The following is a 17,500-nucleotide window of genomic DNA, read 5'->3' as shown; positions in this document are numbered from 1 at the left end:
TGTGTGTGTGTGTAATCGGCGTTGTGCTGAGTACATTACTACTACTACTACTACTACTACTACTACTACTACTACTACTACTACTACTAACTACTACTACTTCAAACACAACTTATCATTACACACACACACACACACACACACACACACACACACACACACACACACACACACACACACACACATATTTTCTATTGGTTCTCCAAGTTATCAAACGATGCATTCACCTTGACAGTCTTTCAGTGTTGTTACTATGTTAACCTTTTCCGAACACTATTACGCCACCACCACCACCACCACCACCACGACCACCGTCCACAACAGTAATATTCAGTGCAGTGCCCTGTCTCGGCAGTGGGTGCGTGTGTGCTCGTGGAGAACTGTGCTATAAACATTCGGACCATTTCCTTTCTTATTTTGACTCCCTTTTATTGTTTTCCTTGTTTTGTATCATTCTTTTCTTTTCCTTGCTTTTTTCTTATTGCAGGCAGCTCTAAACGCTAAGGTGCATTACTGTAGCGTGCACTTTTATGTGTTTGATCTTATATTATCATTGATATTATATCTCTCAAGGAATTGTTTTTATTCATATTTTTTACATATTTATACATTTATACATACTTAGACATATTTGTACTTATACATATAAATTTATATATAAATATATGCATTCATTTTTACTGTAATGCTATTATTGCCACTGGAATGGAAATTATACCCTGAACTACACCACTTATTCCTCAACTCTCACACTCACCACCACCTCACTTTTACTCAAACAAAACGCCTCCTCCATTCAGCATATGTCGCTAACTTGACAATGCCACCCCAAATCTTCCTTGCTTTCTCCCTCGTATTCTTCACATACCCTCGCCTCAGAAGCCAGCAGCATTAGCTTCATTATTTCATTATTCTACATTCACCTTCACTCACCTGCCATTTCTCACTATCACTACCGACCCCCTCTCATACACATACCTTCTCACTCGCCTTCTTCCACTCAGCCTAATTGCAAATCGATTCTCTATATAAAATGTTTCGTGTAGTAAATGCGTTGCGGGGTAAGTGCAGCAGCAGGTGACTCATCATGCCTTGTGTCCCTTCTGCACCTTCCTCGCCTTGTTGTGTGGAAGTTATAAGGAGTCAGAGACCAAAGTTTATAATGATATAATACCTGTCTAGTGCAGTTGTGTGACGCCCGTGGTATGTGGCTCGGGAATGTGTCCTGTCGCTTACCGCCTCATCGTTGAACACTTGCACTCCATTAGCCGACAATTTTCTCTTTTTTTTCAGATTAATGCATTGATTTCATGTGACACCTATGAACTATTGACATACACAACACACACACACACACACACACACACACACACACACACACACACACACACACACACACACACACACACACACACACACACACACACACACACACACACACACACACACGCCCGGTAGCTCAGTGGTTAGAGCGCTGGCTTCACAAGCCAGAGGACCGGGGTTCGATTCCCCGGCCGGATGGAGATATTTGGGTGTGTTTCCTTTCACGTGTAGCCCCTGTTCACCTAGCAGTGAGTAGGTAGGATGTAAATCGAGTTGTGACCTTGTTGTCCCGGTGTGTGGTGTGTGCCTGGTCTCAGACCTATCAGAAAATCGGAAATAATGAGCTCTGAGCTCGCTCCGTAGGGTAACGTCTGGCTGTCTCGTCAGAGACTGCAGCAGATCAAACAGTGAAACACATACACACACACACACACACACAAGCGGCGAGGCAAATGGGCAAGCCTCTTAATGTGTGGCCCCTGTTCACCTAGCAGTAAATAGGTACGGGATGTAACTCGAGGGGTTATGGCCTCGCTTTCCCGGTGTGTGTTGTGTGATGTGGTCTCAGTCCTAACCGAAGATCGGTCTATGAGCTATGAGCTCGCTCCGTAATGGGGAAGACTGGCTGGGTGACCAGCAGGAAACCGAGGTGAATTACACACACACAGTAGAAAACATTTGCCTGTCGCATGCAGTATGCCATACTGGTATAAATTTCAAGAGCAGTCTACTCGTATATCCGAATGAACTCATGTTACTTGACACGAACACGAGTACGGAAATACCAAGCCAATGATCATTATGTAAACATTCCGAGATTTCTACCCTGTGAATACCTTTGTTCGGCTCCTGCAGGTCTGGAGAGGGGACAGTGTTATCATGTGAGTTTGAACTGTCCTAGGAAAAGTTAACAGAACCAAGTTGTCTTTTCTGCTTGTGGTATTTCTTCACTTATTTAGTCATTCCACGTATTTTCTATAAATTTTCGTTGTGTGTGAGTCTTCTTTGCTGGGATTTCGAGCTGTTTGAAGTATTTTCTCAGCATCATAACACTAGATTTATTACCCCTAGCCGTTTGGGCAGCAGCAGTGTACATACAATCTCCTCACAGCTGCAAGCCACTGCCGAGACCTTCCTCTCATTGTGCACATGTAGCAACACCAGTTATTTATACATCCTGCATCCTCTCACTGACATCTCTGTACTACATAATTATTTTGCAGACCACGTGATGTTGATCGAAGTGGTGAATTAAAAACTCTCCAGTGCATCCAAATAATTTTGTTTCTCTATCTTACATTAGTTATTATTTATATCGCTATCTTCGTTGCGTATCCACTTCTTCATTAAGATTGTCTGAGTCGAGGTATACCTGGCTCCTTAGAGTTATTTGGTAGGGTGTGCCATGTGGGTGTGGTCTCCCAGAGGTGTGTATTGCGTGCGTGCCGAGGCCAGGTGGCGGTGGACGCTCTCACAAAAGGAAGGCGGTGACGCATTATTAATGTATAATTTATTCAAGTCAATTATTCATTCTTCATACAGCTGTTGTGTGTGTGTGTGTGTGTGTGTGTGTGTGTGCGCGCGCGCGCTTAAGTTAATGCACGCCTCGCTTCATCTATTGTTGATACACGTTAACTTTTTCGTCCCCAACTCCTTCCTTCTCTTCCTGACTCCCAAGATCATCACAACAAACACAAGTCAGTACACTGAAATGCCCCTGGTGAACATAAGCACGAGATCACCTTTCACTTGTGCGTGGCCTCAGGAAGGTTAAATCAACAACGTCAGAGCAAACCAGTATTTCGCTGCGGGAATGAAGATGAGAGAACGGGGAGGAACTAAAGGCCATGTTTACAGCTTGAGTCCAACAGAGGCGAGACAGACGCGCTCTCAGTCACTTCAATAAATGTCTGGTCAGTACGTTCGCCTCCAGCTGAGCGAGGTTTTTGGGCAAGCAGCTTACTGGATAATTAGATGGTGAGGAGGCATCTTCCCCGTGATGCTTCTGCCTTGCAAACACAGCAACTTTCAAATATCATCATCTGAGCTTGAATAATAACCCAGGGACCGTTTTTCTGTTACTTGTTCCTGACATTGCACAGCGTTTCTTGGTCGTGTGTATTTTGAAGGGTGGATGTTGAAGATACAAGTACAAATAGTGATGTAATGAGTGAGAGTGACGCCATGAGTGAAAACTATTACTTGGGTACGTACAGCGACTTGAGGGTGAGTGGCCGGGACGACCCAGTACCCTCCGGTACCCCACATGAATTTACTCACACACCTCCAGGCCTAACATACCATTTTGAGGCTGTAGTAGTGAATGGTGCATTACATGGAAATATCAGCCATTGCTGCTCTCAGCAGCCACGTGGCTGTCTGAATTTTTTTTTTTTTTTTTTTTTAATCAACAGTGGAAGAAGTGTTATCTGCAACACACTGGCCCGCTTCCTCTGTGACGGCTAGTGTCTTTTGTGCTCGTGATGAATATAACGACAGAGTTGCCAGCAAAACTTATATCTGAAATTGTTAAGTAAATAAGTGAGTAAATAAATGCACTACCTGAATTGTTGGCAGTCTGAGCGGTTACCCAAAGTGAGGGTAAATAATGGGGGTAAGATCCATTAATAATTGAGGGACTAAGTTTACGCTGGAAGTACGAGTATGTACGTAGTAGTACCAGTTTAATCAATGGTTGGGACGGCACGCTGATGAGATGCGCGGCTCCGTTCCACAAAGGTCACTCTTGTATCACTGGTTCAAGTCTGCTGCATTCATGGGGAGGACAGGTGGTGCACTTGTTTGTGATGCCTTTATACCTGTCCATTACTGTACCATGTTTTGTATGTTGATTACACTGAATACAACATTATATACTCTCTCTCTCTCTCTCTCTCTCTCTCTCTCTCTCTCTCTCTCTCTCTCTCTCTCTCTCTCTCTCTCTCTCTCTCTCTCTCTCTCTCTCTCTCTCTCTCTGTGTGTGTGTGTGTGTATATATATATATATATATATATATATATATATATATATATATATATATATATATATATATATATATATATATATATATATATATATATATATATATATATATATATATATATATATATATATATATATATATATATATATATATATATATATATATATATATATATATATATATATATATATATATATATATATATGTAAATGTGTGTGTGTGTGTGTGTGTGTGTGTGTGTGTGTGTGTGTGTGTGTGTGTGTGTGTGTGTGTAAACACTTAAACTTACTATCTACATCCAGGAACAACCAGAAGTTTCTCTACCTTCGAAGCGGCCACCCCAGACAGGACCGAAAGACCTCTTAAGAACACGATGGATTTTGGCACACTCATACAGAATCTACATCCTGACAAACGCATCCTTTTGCGAAAAATACAAAAGATTCTTTCAAAAAAGAATAGTTGCTATAGACTTTAACAACTCATGCATACTCAACGGCCTCTTCCAAAAAAAATAATAATAATATATTATATATATATATATATATATATATATATATATATATATATATATATATATATATATATATATATATATATATTCCTTTCTGAATTCATTTTTTTACATATATTAGTGTACATACATAATATTTTGGTCTTCGCAGCTATTGTCTTCTTATCCATTGAGTTTTCCTAATTACTGAAATGCACAACTTCTGGTGGAAGAAAAACGAAACAGCGCATGTGTAACTATTAGTGTGCATAAATGTGCCTGTTTCTTGATTAATGATTTGATTTAGAGTTAAGTTGTTCACATTCAACGTCAGAGTCGAGGGTCTCTTCACGAACTTGTATATTATAATGGTTTTCCATAGCGTGTCTAGGGCTCTGGTATCTTATTTCATAAGAGGCTGAACAATAAATCATCATCCTTCAGACATGAAAATCACTTTTAGTAAAGTTGCGTGATGAAGAAAAATTTTAGTACAAGACATAATGTACTTATTTTCCTTACCCGGCTTGCCCAGTCACAAGGGGCTTGACATGGCGCCGTCTATGTATACAAGTCAAAGAGGTTTTGATGAAACTTTTGCTGTTGCATTTGACATTATCAAATGCTTTTAATACTCTTGCACAAAGCTTTGATTTCTAAACTACCCTTTTAAGGCTTTCATCTATCTCTCTACAGCTTCATCTTGAGTTTCCTCTCTGACCGTTCTATTGCTGTTGTGGTAGGTGGCTACTGTTCTCCTTAATTTGTTAACAGTGGTGATCCTCAGAGTTTTGTCCTGTCATCCATTGCCTTCCTATTATTCATCAATGATCTTCGAAACCAAACTACTTGCCCCATCCACTCCTACGCTGATGATACGACCCTAAACTTTCCCACATCTTTTCATAGACGACCAGCTCTTGAGGAATTAAGCAGATCACGCATGGAAGCCACATAACACCTGACTCCTGATATATCTAAGATTTCTCATTGGGGCCTCGAAAATTCAATTTCTCCATCTATCAACTTGACACAACCTTCCAGACAATAATCCCCTCTTCTTCAATGACACTCAATTGTCACCCTCGTCAACGCTAACCATCCTCGGTTTTTTCTTATTGCAGTTAATTCCTTGTTGTTAATTAACTTGTCTCCCTAACTTTTATTGTCTTAGTGAGAACCACTGACAATCCCGAGAGAGGAGTATTGAGTATTTCGCTGAGGAGCACCTAGACTAGTCTGACTCATCTTGTCTGGGTTTGATATATATCTGATCACTTGGCAGTAATGCACATGTTACTGGCGATCATTCACACTTGGCATTAATGCATGCAGTAAAGCATTTTTTTTCTTTCTCATATAGTATTCTGCTTGCAAGGTGCAGGATCTAGGATAACGAAAATAAATCATTGTTTTTAATATTTATAGACAACATTCGATGTATGGGATATTGTAGAATTTAGTAGCAATGAATGTAGTGTTAGTCCACGTCATGAGTTTCAAAAGCAAGATAAGGTTTGGGGACATGGGTACGTTTATCTGCCCTTGTCTACAGTAATCAACTCTATTGCTGCATGTTTAGACTGAAGCATCTAGGCCACTTCTAATTTATCACTCCATTTTGGCTCGATTATATTCAAATCAGATTTATAACGTCTGCTTCTATCACTACTTGAACCAAAGGTCTTTAATTCACAGCTGCAGACTTCTACAGTACAGCATGGGCGTAATCTGAGTTGAGCATTGCGGCTCAGTGACAAATCTAGTGTTTTAATGGTTTGGTAAAGTACTAAAAATAAAAAACGTCTGAAAAGAAATGTCTTGAATCACGCGTGTGTGTGTATGTCTGAGTGAATGTGTGTGTAAGGGGGGTGTATGGATGGGTGTGAGTGGGTGTGCGTGTGCTTGTGTGTATGATCCCAGTCTCACGAATATCTCGAGTTAGAGTTGGCTTAATATAATTGACTTTTCTCAACACTTGTGGTAAACATCTGATCTCTTTCTTCACTTTGCCTCGTCATAGAGAATATTTGAGCCACACTCGACACATGGAGCGGGAGTCATTCAGTTTTCCTAACAGTTAGCATATGGTGGAGAAAACCTCCACGCCAAGCAAAACAAGGATGGTTCTATCAGCCCCAGAAATCCGGTGTTGTATTTCCGGAATTTCGTCTTCCATTCAGTCCTTCGGTGTTTTTATTGAAATAAATTTTAGAAAATTTAAGCTAGTAATTTTTGTGAGACGCAAGTGTCCTTTAGTGTCCTTGTCTTGAATTACTGACAACTAGTTTAATCATATTCCTTGTTATACCTTGGCTTCCTCATATTCTCTTCTCATTTCCCTTCTCCACTATTATGCATGATTTCCTGCGATTATCCCGATTTTGCATGACCGCCTTTCCTAACCTTATTAATTTAATTTTACTGGCTTTTTTCAAAACCTTTGTTATTTTCCTCGTCATGATCTTTATTTTTAGTATATGAAATTATGTTTTGCAAGTACTCCTATTCATTATTTTTCCTTTTTTTTTTTCATCGTCTTCGCTGGTATACCATGAAGTGTTGCATTCTTGATTTCGTGGTTGTATTGTTGCTATTGCATTATCTCGTGATTTGTTTATTCACCCCACATCTATTGTGAAGTGGATCTCTCTTGGGTAAAGTAGAGGCCACAGATGCCTTGACAGTTATTCGTATTTGGATGCTAATTGGTAACTAAAATTAAAGTAGTATGTACTGGTCCTTATGCTAGAAAAGTCTGCTTTGGTGTGTGTGTGTGTGTGTGTGTGTGTGTGTGTGTGTGTGTGTGTGTGTGTGTGTGTGTGTGTGTGTGTGTGTGCTGAAAACAGGAAGTAATAGGCGTCAGTTTTATAAGTATTACAGGATGTCTGCATTTATCAATGTTTTGAAAAAATAATCTCATTACTTTCACCTGAAATGGAAAGAGTGAATGTAAAAGCGTCTGTATTTATGTCGTCATCATGTATTTTGCTATACGATGTGTTGTGAGGCTCACTGATGTCATTAGTAAGGAATATGACGCGAGTACAGTGACAGCGCGACTCGGAAAAGGAGGCGTCCCAGTGACATCTATTCTCTGTTTCAGAAGTGAGACAACGCGCTCCGTGCTCCTCCCTTATATCGCCGACGGCGACCACGTTGGAAGTGTGGTGGTTGATTTGAGGCCACAGCTGTTCCAAGTGTGTGGCCAGGTGTGAGAGGTGGCACAGGTGTCGTGGTGAACAAGCTAGTCGTCATGAGTGGGCTGGGGCCCCGTCATGGCAGCCCCACAACAACATCCACTGACTAACACCTCGTGCTCATTCTCCTCTCCTGCCGTCTTTCTCCCGCTGCTGGAAGCTATGGTAGTGGAAAAACACCATTCTGTGGCGACTTGCATGGTCAGGTGAGTGTCGCCAGCGATTGCAACGTCCAAAGTCTCGTGTGCTCCAGTGCAACAGTCTCTCCACAACCTATCCTCACCAATTCCGCGTCGCGCAAGACTAAACCTTGCTCTCTGTGCGGCACAGCTGCTCTGCGCTCCCAGTCATCTCTGATCCCTAATTCACCAGTCAGTCCCCAGGAACAGCCAGTGGTACTCCTTCATCGGTTAGAGGACGGACTACCAGAGGGTGATGTTGACAGTCTCCGTGCCTTTGGGACTATTCGACTCTTGCCTGTTCATTGTGGTAAGGTCGAAGGCGTTACAGATGACAGTAAACATAAATGTGACAGAAAATTTCAAAGTGTTACGAGCCATGCAATGGCTCCAGGAAATTTGGCATACAGATCATTTAAAAGAGGGAATACTAAAAAACGATTAGAATTACCGAGCGTGAGTCAAGGTTACGGTGACCGCAACAAATCACTAACCAACGATATTCTACGTAAGTTCAAAGCTAGTGACAGTCAACACAATCTCAGTGAAAAGAAAATCAAAAGCAATACTAATTCAGACAGTGGTGGAACCAGTCACCGTGTAAAGAACAGCAGTGAAGCTCATGTGAATGAAAACAGTGTAGGGAACATTTTAATCTCTGGGGAGGAGACACTCGGCGAACGTTTAAAGACACTTTCCTCCCAGCAAAACCATCCTCAGTATTCGACTGTTTCCACCGTTAGCTCAGTGTCTCAGTCCCTTCACCGTGTATCCAGTCATCAGCACCAGACGCTCTCACCTCAAGCAGATACTTTAGAGCGTTCTTCAACAAGCAGGTCTCCTCTTTCATCCCTAAATAATCTATTATCACCTCAAACAAGCACATCGTCTACTGTTAATAGTCACTCGCACGACAGTACCTCTCTGGCTCACAGCACACAGGACTCCATTCATCAACGCTCTGTAACGCCTGACACACAAATGTCTGTGGTGTGTTCTCCTGTGCTGCCCCTGACGACTGCAGCAATCTCGTCCCCATCGCAAAACATTGATTCACCATCTACCATCTCTCCGCCGGAATCCCCTCCATCGCCACCTTCCCCATTCTCACCAGCCTTTATGGGTTCCCCTTCGACGTGTGATCATGACAATCTGCATTCATCTTGCTCAGCTGACGTACAGCCGTCTTCCTCTCCATACTCCCCATGCACTTTACCATCTTTACCAGCTTCCCCAACATCCTTGCCTTCGTCATCCCCTCCTTCCCCAACGCATTCCGTAGATTCCCCTCCTGTATCCCCTGCCACCTGTGAAAACAGTGACAGTCAAGTGCCCTTCCCAGAGACACTTGGGGGTGATCCACTTGCAGAAAACACTGATTCAGAGGTTCAGTTGGACACGCTTCTTAAATCAAAAGTTGATTTTGAACTCGGTGAGACCAGAGTTAGTGAGGTTGTGTCTCAGTATCATCTGAATCGAACTTGCCAGAAAGAGGTTGCTCACGTACCGTCAGCCTCTGAGACGGAACCAGCACTCTCCGCCCAAATATACATACCAGAAGACACCAGTACTGTTTCACAAAACAGCGAGACCGAAGCTCATGCTGACCTGTATCAAGAGGCCTCAACTGACTATGAGTGTGGAGACCGGAAGAATAGTCTGGAAGAAGTGGAACATTTGAAGCCAGACGTTGTGAAAACTTCTTTAAACAGTGAAAGTAACAATGAAAATAAGAATAAAGAAGCAGAGAAAAATTGCAGTGACTCTAAGAATTCGTTAATGAAGTTGGTTTTGAAAGTGAAACATCCTGCAAATCAGCAACTTCCTGTGGGGCCTGAAAAAAAGGAGTACAATAAAGAAAATGGGATTCCAAAGATTGTTCTCACTTGGAAGGGAAATGGACCCAATAAAGAGTATTCGTGCTCAAATAGGTTAAGAAATGAGAGTGAAAGTTGCTCTGGTGAAAGTGTGTATAATAAGAAGCACAAATCAAAGAGGAATAAAAGACAAAAGCCAAAAGACAGGGAAAAGATGAAAAGGGTGATAAAAGTTGGGAAACACAAAAGACACGTCGAACTCTTTGGTGAGGACAGTAACGACTCCTGTGATATAATTCATGATAACATTGATACAAGCGAAGGTGGACATTCAACAACTGCTTCCATTGATGAGCAAAGACTACGGCCATTTTTCACACCTTGCGCTACAGAGGACGTTCCGTCATTCCCTGATGAAAGGAACTTGGCTCCAACACTCTCACTAGGGGAGTCGCCTTCACATTGTGCCAAATTTGAAGAGAGTGCAGAGACTGCTGATACTTTTAATCTTTCTGAACAGTCGTTGCCACATTCATTGCCATCTGACGTCCCTGACGTCAACACAGACATCAAGGACATGACAAAGTCGTCAATCGAGGACACTGAAGGAACAACAGAAAACCAGCCTGAATGTACTGAAAATTATACTCATGAAACCTTGAATCTCACAGCCGAAGTACCAGAAACTCGTGGTGATGAACCTTCTTGCATGGAGTTACAACCAGAGGGGAAAGAGACCTCACAAGCATCGCCAGGTACCAGGCACTCTGGTGAGATCGACCAGCAGGATAAGCAATCTGAAGGTCTGACCTTGAGAAGCCGAAGAAGCAGACATGTTAAAAATACAGAGTCAGGCAGGAACTCTGACACTTGCCTGTGGGTGAGTTTTGGTGTGAATGCCCCGATGCCACTGCCAGCGACTGACCTGCCCAGTCTTGAACCTGTATTCACATCTAGAGAGAAAACGAAATTGAGGGAAAGTGAGATTAACGACAGTAAAGAGCATATATCATCCAATCAACCAAAGGTCGAGGTTAAGAAACCTTTTTCAAAGGCAACACACAAGGAAAGAAAGGAAAAAGAGAAGACAGAGACACAACCCGATACCACCAAGCAATTCACAGAACATGATTATGAATCGAAAGCCAAATTTCTCATAAAACACATTGACAGTAAAACAGTTGTCTCTCACAGTCACCGTAAAGTTCACTCCACTTCCAGTCATGATGACAACTATGGTGCACATGGCAATGGACGCAGCTACGGTGTCTCGACACATCATCGCTCTCGACACTCGCATAAAAGACAACGTAAATCTGATGATGACCGAGAAGAGGCCGTCACAAAGGAAATAAGTTCCCGCCAGCAAAACTCACTAGATGGTCCTGAGAGAGATGATAATGGAAGTCAAGTAAATAGTATTAAAAGTGATAAAGAAAAATCAGCGACTTCACATTTCACTACTGATTATGGTCCAGATGATGTTCAAATGAAGACTGAAGAGATATCTAGCGCCAAAGAATTATGTCCATTGCTTAACCCTTCATCAAGTGTTGATGATAGTAAAGAAGACCATAAAAAGTCACCAAACAACATCTCCTCACATGAAGAAAATGAAGTAAACGTTAAACCAGAAAAACTAGTGAACTTGAAGACCGAAGAAACTTCTGATGACCAATATTACCGACCCAAGAAAATGAGAAAAGCCTTCAATAATAGAATTACTACAAATCACCATAACGAAAGCGCATCCATTGATCAAAAGACAACCAAACATCAGACCGACGAAAAGACAGTTACTGATCAACCAGAAGACTGCAACGCTCAGGTTTCTCTAAAGTTTTCATCTTCTGAAGTAGTCACTACTACTTACTCCTCAGGAATGCATACAGTAGAATCAGAATCGTCTATGGTTGAGTGTCACACCGCAGAAGTTAAAACTGATGTACCCTGGAGACCACACGAAGAAATAACAAAACCGGATGTGCTTTCCAGAAGTCCAAATAACAGTGAAACTTCTAACGAACAGAGAAAACGCAAGCACCCGTCCCCTACGCCTCAGGGACAGGACCTCGTCACCAGAGTAGGCGTGGAATCCGTAGATGAGCAATCCAAACAGGCTACCGAAGGAAGGAAAGAAGAAGCCTCAGACAAGTCAGTGAGCTTCAAAAAGGACACCTCTCCGAATAGCGAGGATAACGAAAATAAAGAAGCTTCAAAGAAAGAAAAGGAAAAACGGAAAAAGCCACGCAAGGAGAAACGAAAAGACGGGTCACGTAAGTAACTCACAGCTTAGTTTCCAGTAACAATGTTTTGTTATTGTTTTTGTTTTCTATTGAGACAAAATATTTCAAGGAAAGCTGTGCATTTTCACAACACTTCATACCTAAGTAGAAATTTATCAGCCGTTCCTAATACTAGCAATGATGTGCATAATTAGATATGAAGGAATGCATGCTTTTATACGTTCAACTCAAGTAATGAAGCTTGCTGCACATATCCACTTTATTCACTAAGCAGGGTAGTGTTCATTGCGCATTTCTGGCTTGCTTACTCTGCTATCTGAGAGAGAAAACAATCTCCCGTGTGTGTAACTCATTTTGTTTATGGATGTTAATGGTAAAGGATTAAATAGTTATAACTGGCATTATCACCTAATCAACGATTTAGATAACACACACACACGCACACGCACACACAAACACACACACACACACACACACACACACACACACACACACACACACACACACATCATCATCATCATCATCATCATCATCACTACCATCAAAATCAAGGAATAACAAGTCCATTGAGCGTGATTTAACATTCAAACAGTAGGAAAAACTTTCCTTTCGGGATTAAAATTAATATAATTAGAAATCATTGTAGTATTCCCCTTTTATACTCTTAGTTATAGGTCACGTAAGAGAAATAGGGATGTGAGGTGAAATGCGGCATCGTTTACTAAAAGTGCGTGTTGCTGGTCTTCGTGTTTCATCTCGATATAACAAATGTTCTGACCTTGCTGCTTGGTTTATTTGTCTTCCTGCCTTGGCTTCACTTTTTACACATGTTTGTCATGTATGCATGTGTGTGTGTGTGTGTGTGTGTGTGTGTGTGTGTGTGTGTGTGTGTGTGTGTGTGTGTGTGTGTGTGATTTATTGATTTACGAGTATCTTCTCTTCCCTGCAAATGAGCACATTTTTTTTTGTGAATGATCACACACACACACACACACACACACACACACACACACACACACACACACACACACACAGCACCAGTAGCAGCAGCAGCAGCAGCAGCATCCTCGAAAGTCAAAAGATCTCGAGTGGCGTTTCTAAGCCAGCCATCCCTAGCAAGCAAGGTATACTTTGCAAGTGTCGGATAAAGATTCTGCTTACAAATATTTCAATGTCGCGTTAATTCACCTCGTTTTTGCTGTCCTTCTATCCTGGATTCCTGCACGTCAGTTTCTGTCTGCGTTTACTATCTAGTCTGCTCTACTGGCCATAAGTCCTTCTCAACTGCAGTTGTTGTTTTTTCTTTTCTATTTTTTATATACACTGTTTTTCTTTGCTTTTGTTTATTTTGTCTTTTTAAATTTTATTTAGTATGTCTTCTATTTATGTATATACTTTCGTATTTTCTTTTTTTTTTTAACTTCTATGTTTCCAAATCCTTGTTACAAGGAGACTATTTCCAACATTGGTATGTCATTAGCCCTTGATTTGTAGTGTTACTTCTAGACTCGCTGCGCCACGTCGATGGATAGTGCCCACGCTTTCCACTCCTAGCCCTTGGCTGTGGGAACACAGGTAATGGACCCCTCGTGTCTCTCTCTCTCTCTCTCTCTCTCTCTCTCTCTCTCTCTCTCTCTCTCTCTCTCTCTCTCTCTCTCTCTCTCTCTCTCTCTCTCACAATTAGTTCAATGTTTTTATTTTTTCGTGAAAAGCGGACACACACACACTCATATATAATATATATATATATATATATATATATATATATATATATATATATATATATATATATATATATATATATATATATATATATATATATGGCAGTAGTTAAGCTGGTGAGCGTGGGATCTGGCAGACATCCACGCTTAGGTTTGAATCCAACCACATACCCCTTTGAAGCTATGCTATTTGTCGAGTGATTTAAAATCACCTACATATCACCATGATACCCAGGTTCTAGGTGGTTATACCAAAGATGTGCTTGGGGGGTGATATGGGCCCTAATATGGGTATTACTATAAATAGAATTGCTTACGCACTAATGAGCGGAAGCGGAACAGCGCTTCCCACATATACTCTTCAAATATGCCTACAGGTGCTATAGGACACATCATAAAGAAAAAATATATATATATATACATATATATATATATATATATATATATATATAGAGAGAGAGAGAGAGAGAGAGAGAGAGTCAGTATGGTCAGGTAGCAGAGCTTGATAAGGTCTTTTTCTTTTCTACTTATGTAAACAGGGTCTCTGTCCCAAAGAGCAGCTGACTAATCAAACATAACAAAATAATGCGAAATTGAATAAGATATGAGCAATATTTGGATCAAAGAAGAAACAGGAAATAGCGGACATGGTAACATATCCAGTACAGTGTGTCATTACTTTAGTCAAGTTACAGGTAAAGTAAATAACCCACATTATTTAATCGCCGCATGCATCCCAGAGGGGATATTATCACCTTACAAAAGAAAATAAAAGTTAGTATCAAAAGGCGTTATTTACTATGTTATCAGTAAATTGTCAAAGGTCGTAATGTGAAGCAAGGTTTTAGTTTGTGTTCTTCCATTGCCTGGGCAACCACGTCGCTTCTTCAAGGAATTCGTTATTGATTCTATCTCGGCTGTTGCTCCGAGGCTTGTTTTTGCTTTTTCTGTGTGTATTCTTGGAATTGTTTACCAGTTGTTGGATGAACTATCAAAAGACTATGCGTACATAGTGTAATTCACTGTTTGATCTGCTGCAGTCTCTGACGAGACAGCCAGAAGTTACCCTACGGAACGAGCTCAGAGCTCATTATTTCCGATCTTGGGATAGGTCTGAGACCAGGCACACACCACACACCGGGACAACAAGGTCACAACTCCTCGATTTACATCCCGTACCTACTCACTGCTAGGTGAACAGGGGCTACACGTGAAAGGAGACACACCCAAATATCTCCACCCGGCCGGGGAATCGAACCCCGGTCATCTGGCTTGTGAAGCCAGCGCTCTAACCAAGTGTACATGTGTGTGTGTGTGTGTGTGTGTGTGTGTGTGTGTGTGTGTGTGTGTGTGTGTGTGTGTGTGTGTGTGTGTGTGTGTGTGTGTGTGTGTGTGTGTGTGTGTGTGTGTGTGTGTGTATATATATATATATATATATATATATATATATATATATATATATATATATATATATATATATATATATATATAACATAGACACGAAGGCGCAGAACACCTGCATGACTTCCGATCTCTCTAAATTTTCGGATTGGGGCAGAGCAAACTATTATTTAATGCCTCAAGAATTAATTCGGCACAACCTGCCAGACTCTATCTCTTCTTCAATGACTCTTCTACGCTAAACTGCTCTTCTGATCTTACTAACTGTATGCCTCCCATAATCGCTATACAAGACTTTCTTCATTCTCTCACTCCTATTCTATCCACCTCTCTAATACAGGAGTTAACCAATATTCCCGATCATTCATCCTTTTCTAGAGTAAACTCTGGAACTCCATGCCTATTTTTGTTCCTCCACCTTCCTATGACTTGAACTCCTTCAAGAGGGGATTTCAAGATCGTTATCCTCTGGCTCTGGCTGACGCTTTTGTCTTTATATGGGCCTGGCACCACGGTGGACCTTTTTTATTGTAATTTTCGTTGCCCTTGCCAGTGTCCTTCCTACAGGAAAAAAAAAACGTAGAAATAACTAAATCATGCTGAGGAGACTCGTATAATGTTCGTGCCGGTGGGCTTTAAAAGTGTGTGTGGGTGTGGTTGTGTGCCTGGCGTGTGTCGTATAGCATGGCGATCCGAGGCTAAATAGTTCTGCGTGTTTTGCACCGCGGCGCTGCATCTGGCACCGGAGAGGCTCCTGTCCTGTTTGTATCACATGAAAGTAACTTTCCTTGTTTACTGGACTATAGTGACATTGCAGCAAACATTATTTAGACACGTTTGGTTGGTCAAGGAGAACAAGAAACTTTTTTTCTCCAAACTCAAAAGTGCACGAGTACATAATACGAGTAATAATGTAGTTTTCATCCCACAAGTGTTTTGCAAAGAAAATAGATTACTTTTCATTGTAAAGTTGGTTGAAGCGTTGCAGGATAAAAGAAAAAGTGAGAGAGAGAGAGAGAGAGAGAGAGAGAGAGAGAGAGAGAGAGAGAGACTGACGATGTATATATATGTACAACCGAAACAGGAGCTAAAGATAGAAAAAAAAAAAAGTAGCGTCAGGAAAAGTAATCTGCAAAGACCATGAACCTTGAAGAATCAAAACATCCGCCTTAGAGATGCCATAAAACTCGTTATTTCTTTTAATAATACAATTATAATAACGCAGGAAAAATATGTGGTATGCAGAAAACCTTATAAGATTGAGATTAGAGGCTAGAGATTAATCTTAAGATGAAAGTGTAATGAGTCAGCGTAGTCCAATGTGAAATTTGAAATTTGTAGATATTAAGATAAGAAAAGTGCAATTTTAGCCATCGAAACTAAAATAAGGTTGTAAGATGATGAATCTTAAGATAATTTGGATTTATTTTTTTATTCTTTCTTTCTTTTTAACCTTCCACTCAAAATTTTCGAGTAACGGTCCCCGCATGTGAGTTTCTGAACAAGTAATGCATTTCTTGACTTGATATGGGTCTTCTGGGAATAGCTTGCTTTGATATTAGCTGCCTAAGCACAGCTGGAGGCATGATCCACACCAATGGACTGGTCAGGCATGCACAAGCTGCTGCAAACCTTCAAAACGAAAGAGTCTCGCAATGTAGTGGGTAGGTATGACTCTTCCTCGCTGCTTGCACTGCTCAAGGCTGTAGACCTGCCTGTGCTATCGGCAATCGTAAAAATTTAATGAGTTTCTTTTTTTTCACCTCTAGCATTGACTGATGACAAACGTCTTCCTTTTTTCATTAAAGAGAAACAAAGGACACCTTTAGGAAGGAGAGGTAGATAAAGAAACTAAGATCAATATATCCGTGTTTCGGGAAAGATGTATGAAACGAAGAGGTTAGGTGAAGACTGAGAAGTAAAATTATCATTACTATTATAATTATAATTTCACAGCTAAAACAACAGTTCTATTTTGTGATAAGACAATAAACTTCATTTTACTCTCTTCAAATAATGGCAAGCATGAGATTAAAAAAGAAAAGCAATTTATAAATACTATGAAATGAAAGCGATAGAGAAGCTATATGTTGATGATTATCAAGAAGATGAGTATTACTTTACTGAAAGAGAAAGA

General features: G+C 40.9%; 1 protein-coding gene across 1 annotated transcript in view; it reads left to right on the top strand.

Annotated features, from left to right (window-relative positions):
* LOC123518565 (microtubule-associated protein futsch-like) overlaps positions 1–17,500 on the top strand; it is a 97,260-nt gene that overhangs the window by 64,462 nt on the left and 15,298 nt on the right. The window contains 2 exon segments of the mRNA XM_045279419.1: positions 7,906–8,138; positions 8,141–12,271. Of these exon segments, the coding sequence (XP_045135354.1) occupies positions 8,078–8,138; positions 8,141–12,271 (4,192 nt within the window). The 5' untranslated portion in view covers positions 7,906–8,077.

The sequence above is a fragment of the Portunus trituberculatus genome, chromosome 44 (genome assembly GCF_017591435.1).
Source record: "Portunus trituberculatus isolate SZX2019 chromosome 44, ASM1759143v1, whole genome shotgun sequence".
Taxonomy (NCBI): Eukaryota; Metazoa; Arthropoda; class Malacostraca; order Decapoda; family Portunidae; genus Portunus; species Portunus trituberculatus.
This window is presented reverse-complemented; position numbering and strand designations above follow the sequence as displayed.